Genomic DNA, 15562 nt, shown 5'->3' on the forward strand with positions numbered 1-15562 from the left:
AGCCTCACGGTTTCCAGGAAATTTGATTTCAGTGGTATCACCTCAGGCAGAGAGTGACGTAAAAAGCAGAAGAAAGGACAAAAACGTCAAAAAAGGTGAGGCACTGCAATGAGGTAGGAGAGGTGTGCCGGTTTGAAGCAATTGGAAACCGCCCCCGCCTCGGTTTAGTCAGCCGGTCAACTTCCGCACCGCCTGGCAGTCAAGCATTGAACACTTGGCTGCATATTTACGCCACAGGAGATCATACGATGGTGATAAGCTTCACGAAGGTAACCTGACGAGGGGGTTCAATGCAGAAATGTTGAATAACCTACTTTTGAGTAACAGAACGGGGATCTTAACTCTGCTACTATAGAACGCTGCGCCACCTTGCTCGGTTTTTGCGTACCAGGCGAACTCGTATCGCCCTACGTAGTTGCAGGCCGTCCGCGTCAACAGGCACCTCCACGCTCGGATGGTGGTCGTCGCCGCCTCCGCTGTCGCGTCCGCCTTCCAAGAGGCCACCCGCGGGACGTCGTCAGGTGAGACAGATGCGGGAGCGCTCTATTTTTACGTAATTAGTGTTTTGGTTGGCGTCGCGCGACACCAAATGTCGGCAGGTGCGAGCTGTCCAACAATGCGTAAACGCAAATAACCGCCGGCCGCCAAGGGCGCCGCCCCCGCGCAGCGCCGGCCGTGAACTCCGCCACCACGCCGCTCAACCCTACTCTGGACAGTCTCAGGTCGCACATAATCGCCAGTTAATGCAGTTAGCCGGCCGCGGTGGTCTAGCGGTTCAGGCGCTCAGTCCGGAACCGCGGGACTGCTACGGTCGCAGGTTCGAATCCTGCCTCGGGCATGGGTGTGTGTGATGTCCTTAGGTTAGTTAGGTTTAAGTAGTTCTAAGTTCTAGGGGACTGATGACCACAGATGTTAAGTCCCATAGTGCTTAGAGCCATTTGAACCATTTTTAATGCAGTTACAATTTCTTGACAACCGAATCGTCGCTTCGAACTTCTCTTCGGAGACTAGTGCGTGATTAAGTAAGAAGGGAAAGTAAGATTAAGGTTATGACGTGACAGATAAAGTTAAATGCCAGAATTAAAAAACAAAGAGGCAGACACGATTGTGCGCTTGCGTTATGTGTGATGGAGAAAGGAAGTGCGTCTGAACGCGCCATGTATTTGACAGCTGAGGCCGCGTATTGGCCGTGCTAGGCTGCTCTCACAAGAGAAACTCCCCATCGTACCCCCATCACATTTAGCGGTAAATAGCCCACTGGATAGCCCGTCAGAAACTGGACACAGATCAAGCATGAAAACAGGAAGAAGTTGTGCTGAACTGTGGAAAAAAGAAGCAAAATAGAAACAGCGAACTGTCCAAAATTAACAAGTGCAATATTGAGCGACAATGAATGACCGCGGCATCGTGGTCTTGTGGTCACGATGTCGGACTGTAACGGAGGAGATCCCCCATGTCTCACTTTTTTTCCCCACAAAATTGTGAGCTGTCCGGTCACTGACGTGTCTGTTCGCTGTATTCAAATTTGTGTATACATCGTAGTGTGACGTCTGTTTGCAGCAGCGACGAGTAGCGAAGGGACCTCCAACTCTTGAATTCCTTCGTTGTAACATAGTTCACACCCGTTTACTTCTTGTATTCGTTTCTGTGAGAGATTTATGAGGCATCTCGCCTGCTCTCACTATTCATCACATTTACTTGCGACGGTAATATACTCTTACCACATGACTCATGTTCTAGAACCAATGTATATTATGACAATTGCCAAGACTACAGGAGACACACATCACTGTACGGACGGACAAAAAAAAAAGTGCGTTACGATGGAGGTTTAAACATGGATCACCCGCTTTGCAGTCCAACAATGTGACCACAACAACCAAGCCGGCGTGGTTCTTGCAAGTCGCACGATGTTGCACATCCTGTGCTCGGACCGTTCACTATTTCTATTTTGTTTCTTTTTTCACAGTTCAGTACACCTTCTTGTTTTAAGGTTTGATCTATGTTCAGTTTTTGACGGGCCATCTTACAACTAAATCTGAGGAGGAGGGGGGGGGGGGGGTTGCGATGGTGAGTTTCCCTTGCCAGTACCGGATCTCGCGAGAGTCGCTGCATTCTCCAGTAGATGGCGGCAGGACTGAGTCACTTAGATGAACCCTCGACATCATTCATTCTGGTGGACACAATAGTACGAGAAATACCCCAGTTGCAGAAGGATAGCAGGTAAGCTGTAGGTCAGGAACGTGATATGGAAAAACCCGGTGGTGCTTGGCCGTTGGCGAGAAATGTGAATCGGCTAGCCACCATGGCAGAAATAAGAGGCTACGTTACTTACGAAACGAGGAACACACAAACCCAAAATATCTATAAAATACAGAAACAAAGAAATAAAACGAGTGCGTGGACATAAACACGCTTTCAACCAGACCAGTAATTTTGAGTTACAGATATCTAAGTTTTGCAAATAATACCAGTTTTAAAAATTAATATCTTTAGAACGGTTTGGGCGATTCTCATAAACTATGTGTCACCAGGCAGTAATCGCGGGGTCCTATCACAAGATTACGTGTTCCAAACTCTCGTCACATGACAGAATGTAATGCGCCCAGGGACATTACGGAACACGATCGTTTTGGCGGCCTAGGTGTTATGGTGTGGGGAGGCATAACGTTGCATGGCCGTACTGGCCTCCGAATCTTTCAAAATGATACTCACCGGCAGACGTTATTGCGACACTGCACACTTTTCAGGGGTGCGTTCGACAGTAACTGCCGCCCGGTGTGGCCGAGCGGTTCTAGGCGCTTCAGTCTGGAACCGCGCGACCACTACGGTCGCAGATTCGAATCCTGCCTCGGGCATGGATGTGTGTGATGTCCTTAGGTTGGTTAGGTTTAAGTAGTTCTAAGTTCTAGGGGACTGATGACCTCAGATGTTAAGTCCCATAGTGCTCAGAGCCATTTGAACCTGAAACTTAGTACTGTAGGGGAGTAGCTCTACAGAGTCAATGGATAGTTTTATCTTTGACAGACGGTCAGTTCCATGGTTAAGTTTTATCTTTGGACAAGGATTACTTCTGCGGATGAAGCGTTAACTTCCAACCACCCCCCCCCCCCCCCTCCTGTTTCTTTCTTTCTTTTTTTCCACGGTACTTATGTCGCTCTCCGACTTCTGACCAGACAGTTAGGTTGGCAAGCCTAACGTACGGCACGCACAACTTTTTTTCGTCTGTTTACTTTTATCACAAATGAAGGAAAACTACGTATCACATACAGATACGTTTGGATGGTTTGGATAAATATAAAGCAATATTTTAAGTAACGGAAGCACATAACTGTTTGGAAACAACGTCCTACATTTGTAACATAAATTTATGTAATAATTCATTACAATCAGGAAGCCCCATTTACTTACAAAAAACAAAAAAAGAAGGAAACAAATCACTGATGTAATTTGAAACGAAGCTTTGGAGCAGTAGCATTTGAAGAGTTAGAGACTTAAGTCTGCTGTACTTGCTGGTGGATTTTCGATACTTCCCCGTTATCTATTTTATTTTAATAATGGCAAACAGAAACCGCTGAAATTAGCTTTACCGCAGAACGGCTAGTGTCTATGGTGTTTGTCCTATTCACCTGTCGCCCTACACATTCCGATTCTACTTTACTAACACAATTAAGTAGATTATCGCTGGTTTGTTGACTTGCAAATTCTTTGTGAGCTCCATTATGTACGCCTTCCTACAAAGAAAAAAAAATCGTGGTACATATCTGTCAAAATGACGTGCTGCCGTGTAAATGTTTACCAGCTTTAATATGCTGGTGACTTACTGCATGTAGATCGAAGTGCTGGTGTACAGGTCGAGCTCCTGTGCTCATTTTGTAGTACCACTCTACTTCTCTTTTGAGTCACGTTCCACCGTGTTTTTAACATGAGGTCTATATTGGAGCTGATGAACATTCACACGGCAGCACGTCTATCTGACAAGAAATATACCATACATATTGTTTCCACTTCACGTGGAGACATACGATTTGCAGCTACAGAAGACACACAACGCAAAAACACTTGCGATACTTTAGTTAACACTCCCAGTGAAGGAAATAAATTATTTGTATATCTTGACGCCTGATATGAGCAGTAGTGGCTTTAAACGCGTAGCCAGTAAATTAATACAGGATGTTCAGCGACGGAATCCCTGGTTTCAAAATTAACTAGGTCCGAAACTACGATCGATGGACGAGTGCAAGAGTAGGTATATTTATTGTCAAAATCATAAGAATTTTAGGAAGCCTTTTCGAAATAGTTCGAAAAACTGCTAACAGATGGCGCTGCACACTGTAAAGCTCGCACAGTATTAGCGCCCATTATTAAACTTGTCCTCTGCAAACAGTCTTCGCAATCTATTTGAAATATCGACCACACGCAGTATGAAGATGGTACAAAGGAACATTTGCCATCACGTCCTGCAGCATCTCAACAGAAATGGATTCAGATGTCACACAGATCGGCAATTCAATGTCGCCCAGCGCGGTAGGATGGTTCCGGTAGACAGTGTCCCTCGATGTTCCCCACAAAAAGTTGTCACAGGGAGTTAGATCGGGCGAATATGGACGCCGATCCATCCTTGCGCCAGTAAATTGCAATAAGCCTACGCAGTGACTATTCCCAAAGTACTCATCAAGAGGCAGAATACCTGTTCGCTGTGATCTCGTCTGGCCCCATCTTGTATGAACCACTCAGTGCCTCGTCGATCATCCAACGCTAGATGTGTGGCGGCAAATCGTTCCAAAATTACAACGTAACGTTCACTAGTGATCGATTTCGCGTGAAAAAAGGGAAAGTTAATGCCCCTGCTGCATCCCGTAGCCCAAACAGTAGCTTTGAGGGAATACACAAAAATAGGGATTTTCGGAACCCCAAAATCAAGACTTTTGTTTACTCACGATTCTGTTCAGGTGGAAGTGTGTTTCATCTGTGAACCAGATGCAGTCAACATCAATCCTTCATTATCAGTCAGCCCCCTGTCGTACAGCTCGCACAGGTAGCTTCGGATTTTGAATCGAAACATGGGTAGGCTCTGTCTTAATATTTTCTGCCTGCTGGAACGCTTCAAACATGTCTCTACTGAAATTCTGCGGGCGGATTTCCCTGGGTTTTGTTAGTAGTTTCAGAACCTTGGCGACAATTTCAGGAGTAACTACAGTTTGCCTTGGGCCAACATTCCCCGCTAGATGACCAGCCACGCTGCCTGTCCACTGGAATTTGAGGAAGAGCTTGCGAATGGTTTTCGCATCTGGTCCTTTTGGAACATTACGTCGTGTTTGAAAACTGCGCCTTGTTGTCGTTGGACTGTGTTCTAACCTGTGGTATTCCAGAACCAGAAAAGAAACAAGTTGTTCAATGGAATACATGATTTTAGCCTCTTCCTTCGGTATGCCAGCCTCCTTTCATGTTTCAGCAGTGAAACTGATCGCTCTGGCTTGCAGCGCAATATTTGTACGCGCTAGGTATTGTGATTACATCGCAATCTGTTAGCAGCTTTCTGAACTATTTCGAAATTTCTGTACAAAGTTCTTACAGCTTTCACAATAAACAAACCGTTTGTTGCACTTGTCTATCGATCTTAGTTTTCGAGATATTTTGTAATTTTGAAATCATGGATTCCTTCGATGGACACACTGTAAAATCGATAGTAGTTAACTGTGACTGATTGTGGTGTTTACATAAAACCTTTAGTATAAAACAGTCACGGAAAACCACTGTCCCAACGTGGCTAATATTTATTGTGTTGAGCTCTAATTTCTGGTGACAAATAGTCGACCCATGTCTCATTCATAGCAACAAATCAGCATAGAAAGTCAATTGGAGTCTTTTTAAAATAACGCTGCTAGCAATTGCTTTTGGTGAGCGCTCAATAAAAATGTGAGACCTATCTTGCACAAAGCTTAGTTACTTCCTCGTGTTACATGCACTGCACTCTTCTTCCGACTTGCCTGTGGTCTCAGCTATTTCATACAACTGTAATCAGAGATCGCGCAATACGATATTCTATACATTCTCTATGTTTTCAACTGTGATTGCAGTTTTGCGACTTCCGCCGAGAGGGAAGGGGCCCGTTTTTTAAGTGAACTTTCACGAATATCTGTTAATTTTTCAATAACAATAAAATCCATCCAAGCCGAAGGTTTTTTTGACGGGATAGTATTCCAATTTACCCATCTGAACCACACACACACACACCACGACTACGTTCACCAAATGTTGCAAAGGGCACCTGACTGACATTTTTGAAAAAAGTATGCAACAATACAACAAACTGAAATGAAATGATCCTATGGCATCGTTGGCCGGGAGGCCCCATGCGGAGGAGTTCGGCCACCGTATTGCAAGTCCTTTTTAGTTGACGCCACTTCGGCGACTTGCGAGTCAATGATGATGAAATGAAAATAAAGGACACAAACACCCAGTCATCTCAAGGCATAGTAAATCCCTAACTCCGCCGGGAATCGAACCCTGGACCCCGTGCGCGAGAAGCGAGAACGCTACCGCAAGATCACGAACTGCGGACTACAACAAACTAAATGTCACTGACATGTCAATCCTATCGCTATGCCACAACGACAACTTTCCACTTTGGCAGCGTATACATTGACACTTCGATAGGAGAATTCCTGAAAAAGTGGGAGCGATTACCTTCGGAAATTTCACTCGTGAAAATTCAAGAACCGTGTTCCAGATAGGGGCTCTCCGTCTTCATCGACTGCGGGTTAGCGCTGCGAACAACACAATGTCCCCCTTACTACTTCATGGGTTCAGCAGCAAGATAGAGTGGACGTAAGCTGCTTGAATAAATAAGCAGTTTTCTTAGCACGGCAAGCATTTAGTCTAAGTGGGTGAAACCCGAAGATTAGCGGCAAGTCGTTAAATGAGCTTTTGAGGCGAACAGCTAGAGGTCTGTCGTACGAGTATTTCTATTTGTTTGAATATAAGGAACATCTTACACACCCTACCAAACAGCTTATGCTGTACTCATGGAAAGGAGCGAATATTACTTCCTTCCATAATATACAAATTGTTCGAATGAGAGTGACATACTTGCTTATGCTACAAAACAAATGCTCTCTGATAAGAGGTATCTTCGCAAACACGTTTACGTTCCGTCTAAGCAGGAGAGGATATAAATGCAGACTAGGAATACCAAGAAAATATGAAATCTGCTGAAATCGAATGTAAATTTACTTGTTAGGAAGTCTTTTTTGAAGGTATTTGCCTGTAGTGTGGCCTTTTATGATAGTGAAACGTGGACGATAAACTGTTCACTCAAGAAAATAGAAGCTTTTAAAATGTGATGCTGAGAAGAATGTTGAAGATTAGATGGGCAAATCGAGTAACTAATGAAGACTTGATGAATCGACTGAGGGAAAAAAAAATCGGCTTTACTTGAATAAAAAGTTTAGTAGCACATGTCCCGAGGCATCAAGGAATCGTCAATTTGATTACTGAAAGATATTTGGCGGGAGGGTGGGAGGAGGGGGGGAGATTGTAGAGGGAGATCAAGAGATGAATACAGTAAGCAGGTTCAAACGTATGTAGGTTGCAGTGGTTATGCAGAGATAAAGAGGCTTATGCACAATAACACTGGGAACGTCTTACGTTACTATACAGTTGATGCCTTTATAAACGAATACTGCACGCAAAATCCTGCATAATGGATTGCGTGGATGGCGCAAGAAAACGTACCTCAACAAGCAGTCAACGCTAATACGTCAAATACTGCATTAAGTAATGGCACTCTTCGTGAACTTCTTTGTCTTTCGATGGCCTTTGACCAACATTATTCAGAACCATGGCGACGGATCAAATGCTTTGTTCAACATCAGGCTTACTGTCAGCCATTTAGCTTTACCACTGTTACTCCGTTTCAGGTGGCTGACAGTACTAATAAGCGGGCTTCAAAGAAGCTGCGAATGGGCGTAGTGCCTAATTTGGCGATATTTACTTAACCATTCATCCGCATAGTCCATATACCGCAAATGTGAACACCACAATGACAACCGGTGATATTATTAACAGTTCAGATCAAACAGATGGCAGAATCCGGTTCTTTGATAGGACTAACCGGTAATCTTGAATACACACAAATAGGGGCAATATGAATGGTCACACGGAAATGCTGATTAACCAGAGGTGCCAGATGCTTGAAGGTAGACGCTAGGTTCAAAAATGGTTGAAATAGATCTGAGCACTATGGGACTTAACATCTGAGGTCATCAGTCCCCTAGACTTAGAACTTCTTAAAGCTAACTAACCTAAGGACATCACACACATCCATGCCCGAGGCAGGATTCGAACCTGCGAACGTAGCGGTCGCGCGGCTCCAGACTGTAGCGCCTAGAACCGCTCGGCTACTGCGGCCGGCTAGACGCTAGGCTTCAACTATACTGCGAATGCCCACTTAACAGTGTTTCGACAACCGTTAATAAATGAATAACCTATGAATATAGAACAGCCTTCCATGTATCGCTCCCGTAGGTAACGCGAAGGGATGAAACTAACTGCAGAGCGCACAGCGGCATTGAAGCAGTCAGTTCTCCCGCGCTCCGTACGCGAATGTAACAGGAAGATACCGTAACAGTGACAACTCCAAGTACCCTCTTCCATGCACTTCACAATAATTTCCAGAAATGGATATAGAATGTATATCTATCTCTTCTCAGATTCCTGTAGAAGTTCAAGGGATGGACGAAAACATGGAAATATCAAAAACACAACACACTACCCAGCCTATTACGGCGTAGGAAAGAAAGAGCTTCGAGTCGTCTCGGAAATGGTAAATGCAGGTCCGGTATGTTTTTCAAGGGAATCTTATACCATTCTTCCCACAAAATTGTAGTTAAGTTCAGCTAACGATGATAGAGGTGGATAGCGAAACACGGATCCTTCTTCCCAAAGCAGACCACAAAGGGTCAATAATATTGGTAGGTGGTGACTGTGGCGGCCAGGAAGGCTGCGACATTTCACCCTCTTTCTCATAAAACCAGTCTTGGACGACGGGAGCTTTAGGAACAGGGGCGCTGTCGTCTTGGAACACAACATCACCATTAGGGAACAAACACTGTATAATGAGACGGACCTCAACAGCCATAATGGTCACATAATTCTTGGCAGTAGTACGGCTTTGCAGAGGTACCACGTGGTCCATGAAATATCACGATACGGCTCCCCAAATCATCACCTAATCCGCGCCATGTTTCACTTTTGCGACGCAAATTCGAAACAGAGTACAAGACTCATCTGACCAAACGATAATCTTCCGTTGCTCCATAGTCCCGGCTTTGTGGCTTCGGCAACACATTTTCCTGTTACGAGCATTTTCATCACTGATGAGTGGTTTTAGAATACCAGCTCGCCCTACAGTTCCCTGCTTATGGGATCCTCTTGTAGCCGGCCGCGGTGGTCTCGCGGTTCTAGGCGCGCAGTCAGGAACCGTGCGACTGCTACGGTCGCAGGTTCGAATCCTGCCTCGGGCATGGATGTGTGTGATGTCCTTAGGTTAGTTAGGTTTAAGTAGTTCTAAGTTCTAGGGGACTGATGACCACAGCAGTTGAGTCCCATAGTGCTCAGAGCCATTTGAACCATTTTGAGCATCTTGTATTGTTTTAGTACTGACAGGATTAGCGAGTGCGACATTCAATTCTTGCAGTGAGTTTTCCGACTGTTGTCCTCTTATTTTTTTGCCGCAGTCTTCTTCAATAACCGTTTGTCACGACCACTCACACACACTTTCGTCCCCGTCGTGGCTTAGCAGATGATGTTTTCCGCATTCCGTGTTGCGGTATAAACCTTCGATAAGGTATCTCTTGATACGCCAAACACATCGGCTGCCTTAATGACGGAAGTGTCCACCACACGAGCACAACAATTTGTTCACGTCCGAGTTCACTTAGTTCCGACATAACGCACTCACAACTATACACAACACTGTTCTGATCACAAGCGACGCGTACAACGCACTGATAACATTACACACGTGCCGTTCGTGGTGAAACACACCACCGCAATGAAATGTGTATGAAGGCGAGGTAGTCGCCCGCCTACAATTCGTACAGGTAAGGTGAATTTCCTTTCCGAGCTGCGTGCGAGTCGACGGGACGAAGACGTCACGCGGCCGCTGCAGACGAGCCGGGCGCAAGGGTGTCAGCTAAAGCACCGAATATGGGGAAAATCTCTGTATGGGGAATTCGGACGAAGCGTTGGTGGCTTAAGAGAGCCGGCTCTGCTCCCAGCAATGGCGGGCTTTGAGACAAACTGAAAGACGGCTTCTTGCGGCTCTCTGTGAGTCTGTAACAATTCACATCAAGTACTAAAGCAAATCTGTACAACATTTTTTGAAGGTGACTGTCAACAGCTGTTAACTAATGAACAAAATGCACATTTGAACCATCAGTTCCTTTTATTTTAAACCCAAATATCAGTCGGTTTCAGTCTTGGGCCATCTTCACGGATAAGGTTTAAAATCTTTTAAGCCACCACATTACATTAGTCATTGCTTACAGTACTAAATGTACACGGCTCTGCGTACAGAGCTGTGTGCATTTAGTATTCGTATGTTTGCTTCTAAAAGTCCTGTGCCGTATACTGATATTCATGGCACGCATTACACATTATTTAAGTAATGGCTAATGTAATGTGGTGGCTTAAACCATTTTAACCCTTATCCGTGAAGATGATCCAAGACTGAAACCAGTTGATATTTGGGGTTAAAATAAAAGCAACTGATGGTTCAAATATTATTTTATTCCAATCTGAATACATTTGCGATCTCAGATGAATGAGGCGCATCCAGTTACACGACAATATGTCAAAATCTTTAAAACTACATAAGTTAATCTCTCGCAACGGAGAATTAACATTTAATCACTTCATGCGATTTCAGCAAACGTTATCTCAGATGATAGCATTGCACTACACATATCATACCTGAAAGTTACGTACCAGCACCTATTTTATTTATTGATTTACGGCGTCTTTTCTACATGTTCTATTATGTAAATGTTTTTCAGAACATCGTATCCGCCACAATTACACAGTAAATGAATATAGCATGAATATCTCGTTTTGTCATACTTGTGTATTTATTTAATGAACAGTTTACAAATTTGCTGGTAACTTTATTTAAATGTTGACTGCGAGTGATATTAAAAAAACTGTGTTACTTTAAAAGTGGTCAATCACATGCGTTAGCGGACACCACAACTGAAAAGAGAACCAATAGAAGCTCCTCTGAAGAAGGTATTAATAATTGTTAAAATAAAATTTAAAGACAACTCGTTCTCATGTAACTTGAGCGCAGTTGCTCAAGAATACTGTCTTATTTATTTCTCGACGTCGCAGCAACCAGTAAGCCTGGCTAGCACCTGTGTTTATGTTTAAGCATGCGTTTCTCGCCGTGTTTCTATATTTTTGGTATCATATAATACTCCGCAATCTCAGACAGTTCGTCGTAATAAACTGACTCCTTAAATGTTGGAGGTTCGTAACTGGGGTTTAATACTCGTCTTTGCGGAAGCACCTGCCATTTAGAATTTCGATAGTTCTGTGACAATCCCATGTCAGTAAAGCAAACACCATCGGTGACATTCTTTACGTAAGTGCCATTTACCTCTTGTCCCTGGTCACGCAGCATGCCAATAAAGTAAGCAGAAATGTGTTATAAACACGATTTTTCATAAACAACGATCACTTTCGCAACATTAATGTACAGTCTGACATTTGCTTTACTTGCGACTAAAAAGATGAGATCTAAACATCTAATTTCCTGATCTACTGCTCCTACGACGTATTTGTACAATGTGACTTGTGTCGTGACATATTAATTCTATAGTGAAAGACTACGCTACTATGTTTTAGCCATATTAAAACGTATAAGTTAGTGCTTCTCCACACTGATATTCACTGAAAACTTACTAAAATCTCACGTTATAACCATTTACACATCGCTTAACCCAAGTCGAGATTCTACAAGGACTAGTTTGAGTGCCCTTACTTACATCTTGGTTAGTATTAAGGGGAACCAACCAGAGTAGATCCCTATGGTCAACACGGACATTAACACCTGCAGATGTTTGCACCCTTTAAGTGACAATTTTGACAGATAGCTGTACAGGGAACAAACGTGGACGAGCTGATCAACATACATTGCAGGCAACGTGAAGAGTCAAATACTGCAATCTTCTAGACTACAATGAAACGCACAACATCTCACATAATAAATGAAAATACTGACACGAGATCCCCGGTGACAAATCATCTCAGCCTCTGAGATTCAGAAGCATGGACTTCTCGCGTCCTTGGAGACTAGTGGACCATAGGTAGGGATGTTGTAGGCACTACCGCCACGTCTGACTTCTGTTTAACAACTATGTTCTACCACGTTCCTGGATGCATTACGAGTTCCCAAATCTCTTCATATGAGGGTAGGCAATGGACCCACGAACATTGCCGAACATGATTGTTTCGGTGATCCAGGTATTGTGTGGGGAGGTATAATATTGTATGGGCGTCCTGACCTCTAAATCTTTGAATACGGCACCACTCACCGGTCAAAGTTATTGTGACACTTCATTCCTTTACCATGCACGCCTTGCAGCTGTTCATTCGGCTTCATTTTTTCGGTCGAACAGGTGGAAGAGCTCTTGGAACGAGAGGATATCGCTGAATAGACTGGGCTACCTCTTCCCCCAACTTAAACGCATCTAGCACGAGTGGCATACGTTGGGGAGACGTACTGCAGTACATCTACAGGCACTAACGACCATCCAACAGTTGTAAATTGCACTGTTGGATGAATGGAACGCAGGTGGAGCAGCTCCTGGAACGGGAGGATATTCGGCGAATGGACCGGCTTTACCCATTCCCCGACTTAAAACACCATCAAGTACTTGTGACATGCTTTGAGGAAACGGACTGTAACACGTCCACGTACACCAACGACCGTCCAGCCTTTGTTAACTGCGCCGCTGGAGGAATGGAACGCCCTACCACAAGAAATATTTACAAAAATTATGGCCACCAAATGAGCACTTTGCAGAACATGCATGGCCGTCGGTGGTGATCACACACCCTATTAAGGACCATGTTCCGACTATTTTAATGTCCAGGAGACCATCAAAAATCACTGAGACGCCACTGTACCTTTTAGTCTTTGAATAAAAGTGTCATTTCTGTTAGGTTCATTGCATATTTCTTTCAGTTTCCTTCTGTACTCTACTGTAGCAGATCTTTCTATCTATGGTTCAAATTTCCTCAAGCAATGTTAGTTGGCATGCGAAAGTTACTTTCGTCCTAAAAATTTTGTAACCAGTGTATAATGACTACCGCTGCAGAGGGCTATTAAAAATGTATTGTATTAAAAGACTACCCGAGAAATTGAATCCCTGGAATGACATTTACAAACACAAACTGAAAACATATACAGCGCACACTAACGTCGTGTAGTGTGATCATAAAGCTCTCTCAGTATCTGAATTGCGAATATTGTCAAACTGTCAATGCTTCTACTAACAGTTCAGTATATATTGGTAACATTAAAATTTTTTTGGGGGGGAATCAATACCGTTCGTCAATGTTACTAATATTAACAATACGACAATTCGCGCCCTCAGATGGTCAATATACTGGCAATTTCACAATATTATTGAACGTATGAGGGCTCCTGTACAGCTTTTACGGAAGGGTCTACGAAGTTGCGCTGTTAAGTGAGGGTAATAGTTAGGATGAGTTTACCTTGCGTGTAGGGTCGCAGGTGGTCGCCGCCGAGGGAGCGCACCTGCGCCCGTAGCAGCTCCTCGTCCGTCGGCGTGTCTGGGGCGAGAGGCGGCGACGGGGGCGGCGAGGGCGGCGCGGCGGCAGGGGGCGGCGCCGCCGAGGGCACGCGAACGGGCGCAGGGGCGGGAGGCGGCGCCGCGGGCGCAGGGGCGGGCCGCGTGCGCGCCGCCTGCACCGAGCCGGCGCCGCCGGGCCCGATGCAGATGCGCAGCTGCGACTGGAAGCCCTGCGCCGGGTCCCAGCTGGCCGTCGAGTAGCTGAGCTGCTGGCGGCCGCGCGTCGCGGCCGACGACGTCACGTCGACGGGCGGCTGCGGGCCGTCTGTGCGCGGCGAGCGCAGCGTCAGGTTGACGGAGGTGACGGAGCGCGCCTGCTGCGGCTGCGACTGCGACGGCGCGAACGGCGGCGCGTAGTGCGGCGTGGGCTCCAGCCGCAAGGAGGTGCGCACGCGCGAGTCCAGCACGCGCTCCACGCTGCAGTTGACGCTCAGCGAGTAGGACGTGCCGCCGCCCTCCTGCCGGAACACAGCAACACGCTCTACACCGCTGGCCGTGCCTCACTTTTCTTTGTTCGGAAGTAAAACTACTGCGGTTACAGTGCACACAGTCACACGTGCTACTTCTAAGGGCTATCAAAATCTGCTCTCTCACCAAATTTTCTAACGTGGCACCCAGTGACTTCCTCTTCTTCCCACGGACGCGGAAATCTTTCTGTGGCAGGCATTTATAGAATGACGATGAATTTTTGTTTTCTTCAAATTTAGCTCTAGACCACTTTCTCACTTCTTTTCGCATTTCTTCCAGCGTACTTTCAGTGTTTTATTCGGTCCAGCATAGCCGCCCGCACTGTGTGTGTGTGTGTGTGTGTGTGTGTGTGTGTGTGTCTAGTTGGGAAAGAGGGGGACAAGAGAAGTCAGTTTCCAACACAACAACACAGTTCTCACATTCACTAGGTGATCAAAAGTATCCGGACACCTGGCTGAAAATGACGTACAGATTCGTGGCGCCCTGCATCGGTAATGCTGGAATTAAATACGGCGTTGGCCCACCCTTAGCCTTGATGGCAGCTTCCACTCTCGCAGGCATCCGTTCAGTAAGGTACTGGAAGGTTTCTTGGGGAATGGCAGCCCATTCTTCACGGAGTGCTGCACTGAGGAGAGGTATCGATGTCGGTCGGTGAGGCCTGGCACGAAGTCGGCGTTCCAAAACATGCCAAAGGTGTTCTATAGGACTCAGGTTAGGACTCTGTGCAGGCCAGTCCATTACAGGAATGTTATTGTCGTGTAAACAATCCGCCACACCGAGCGAGGTGGCGCAGTGGTTAGCACACTGGACTCGCATTCGGGAGGACGACGGTTCAATCCCGTCTCCGGCCATCCTGATTTAGGTTTTCCGTGATTTCCCTAAATCGTTTCAGGCAAATGCCGGGATGGTTCCTTTGAAAGAGCACGGCCGATTTCCTTCCCCATCCTCCCCTAACCCGAGCTTGCGCTCCGTCTCTTAATGACCTCGTTGTCGACGGGACGTTAAACACCACTAACCTAACCTAACCTAACCCAGTCCGCCACAGGCCGTGCATTATGAACTGGTGCTCGATCGTGTTGAAAGATGCAATCGCCATCTCCCAATTGCTCTTCGACAGTCGGAAGCAAGAAGGTGCTTAAAACTTCATTGTAGGCCTGTGCTGTGATGATGCCACGTAAAACAACAAGGGTGCAAGGCCCCTCCATGAAAAACAC

The 15562-nt window shown here is 45.6% G+C and overlaps 1 protein-coding gene across 1 annotated transcript in view; it reads right to left on the reverse strand.

Annotated features, from left to right (window-relative positions):
• The window catches only part of LOC124775242 (TGF-beta-activated kinase 1 and MAP3K7-binding protein 3), a 526363-nt gene that overhangs the window by 268321 nt on the left and 242480 nt on the right, over positions 1 to 15562 (reverse strand). The window contains exon 4 of the mRNA XM_047250080.1: positions 13783 to 14338. Within this exon, the coding sequence (XP_047106036.1) occupies positions 13783 to 14338 (556 nt within the window). The remainder of the gene's footprint in view (positions 1 to 13782; positions 14339 to 15562) is intronic.

Source organism: Schistocerca piceifrons, chromosome 2, assembly GCF_021461385.2.
Source record: "Schistocerca piceifrons isolate TAMUIC-IGC-003096 chromosome 2, iqSchPice1.1, whole genome shotgun sequence".
Lineage (NCBI taxonomy): Eukaryota > Metazoa > Arthropoda > Insecta > Orthoptera > Acrididae > Schistocerca > Schistocerca piceifrons.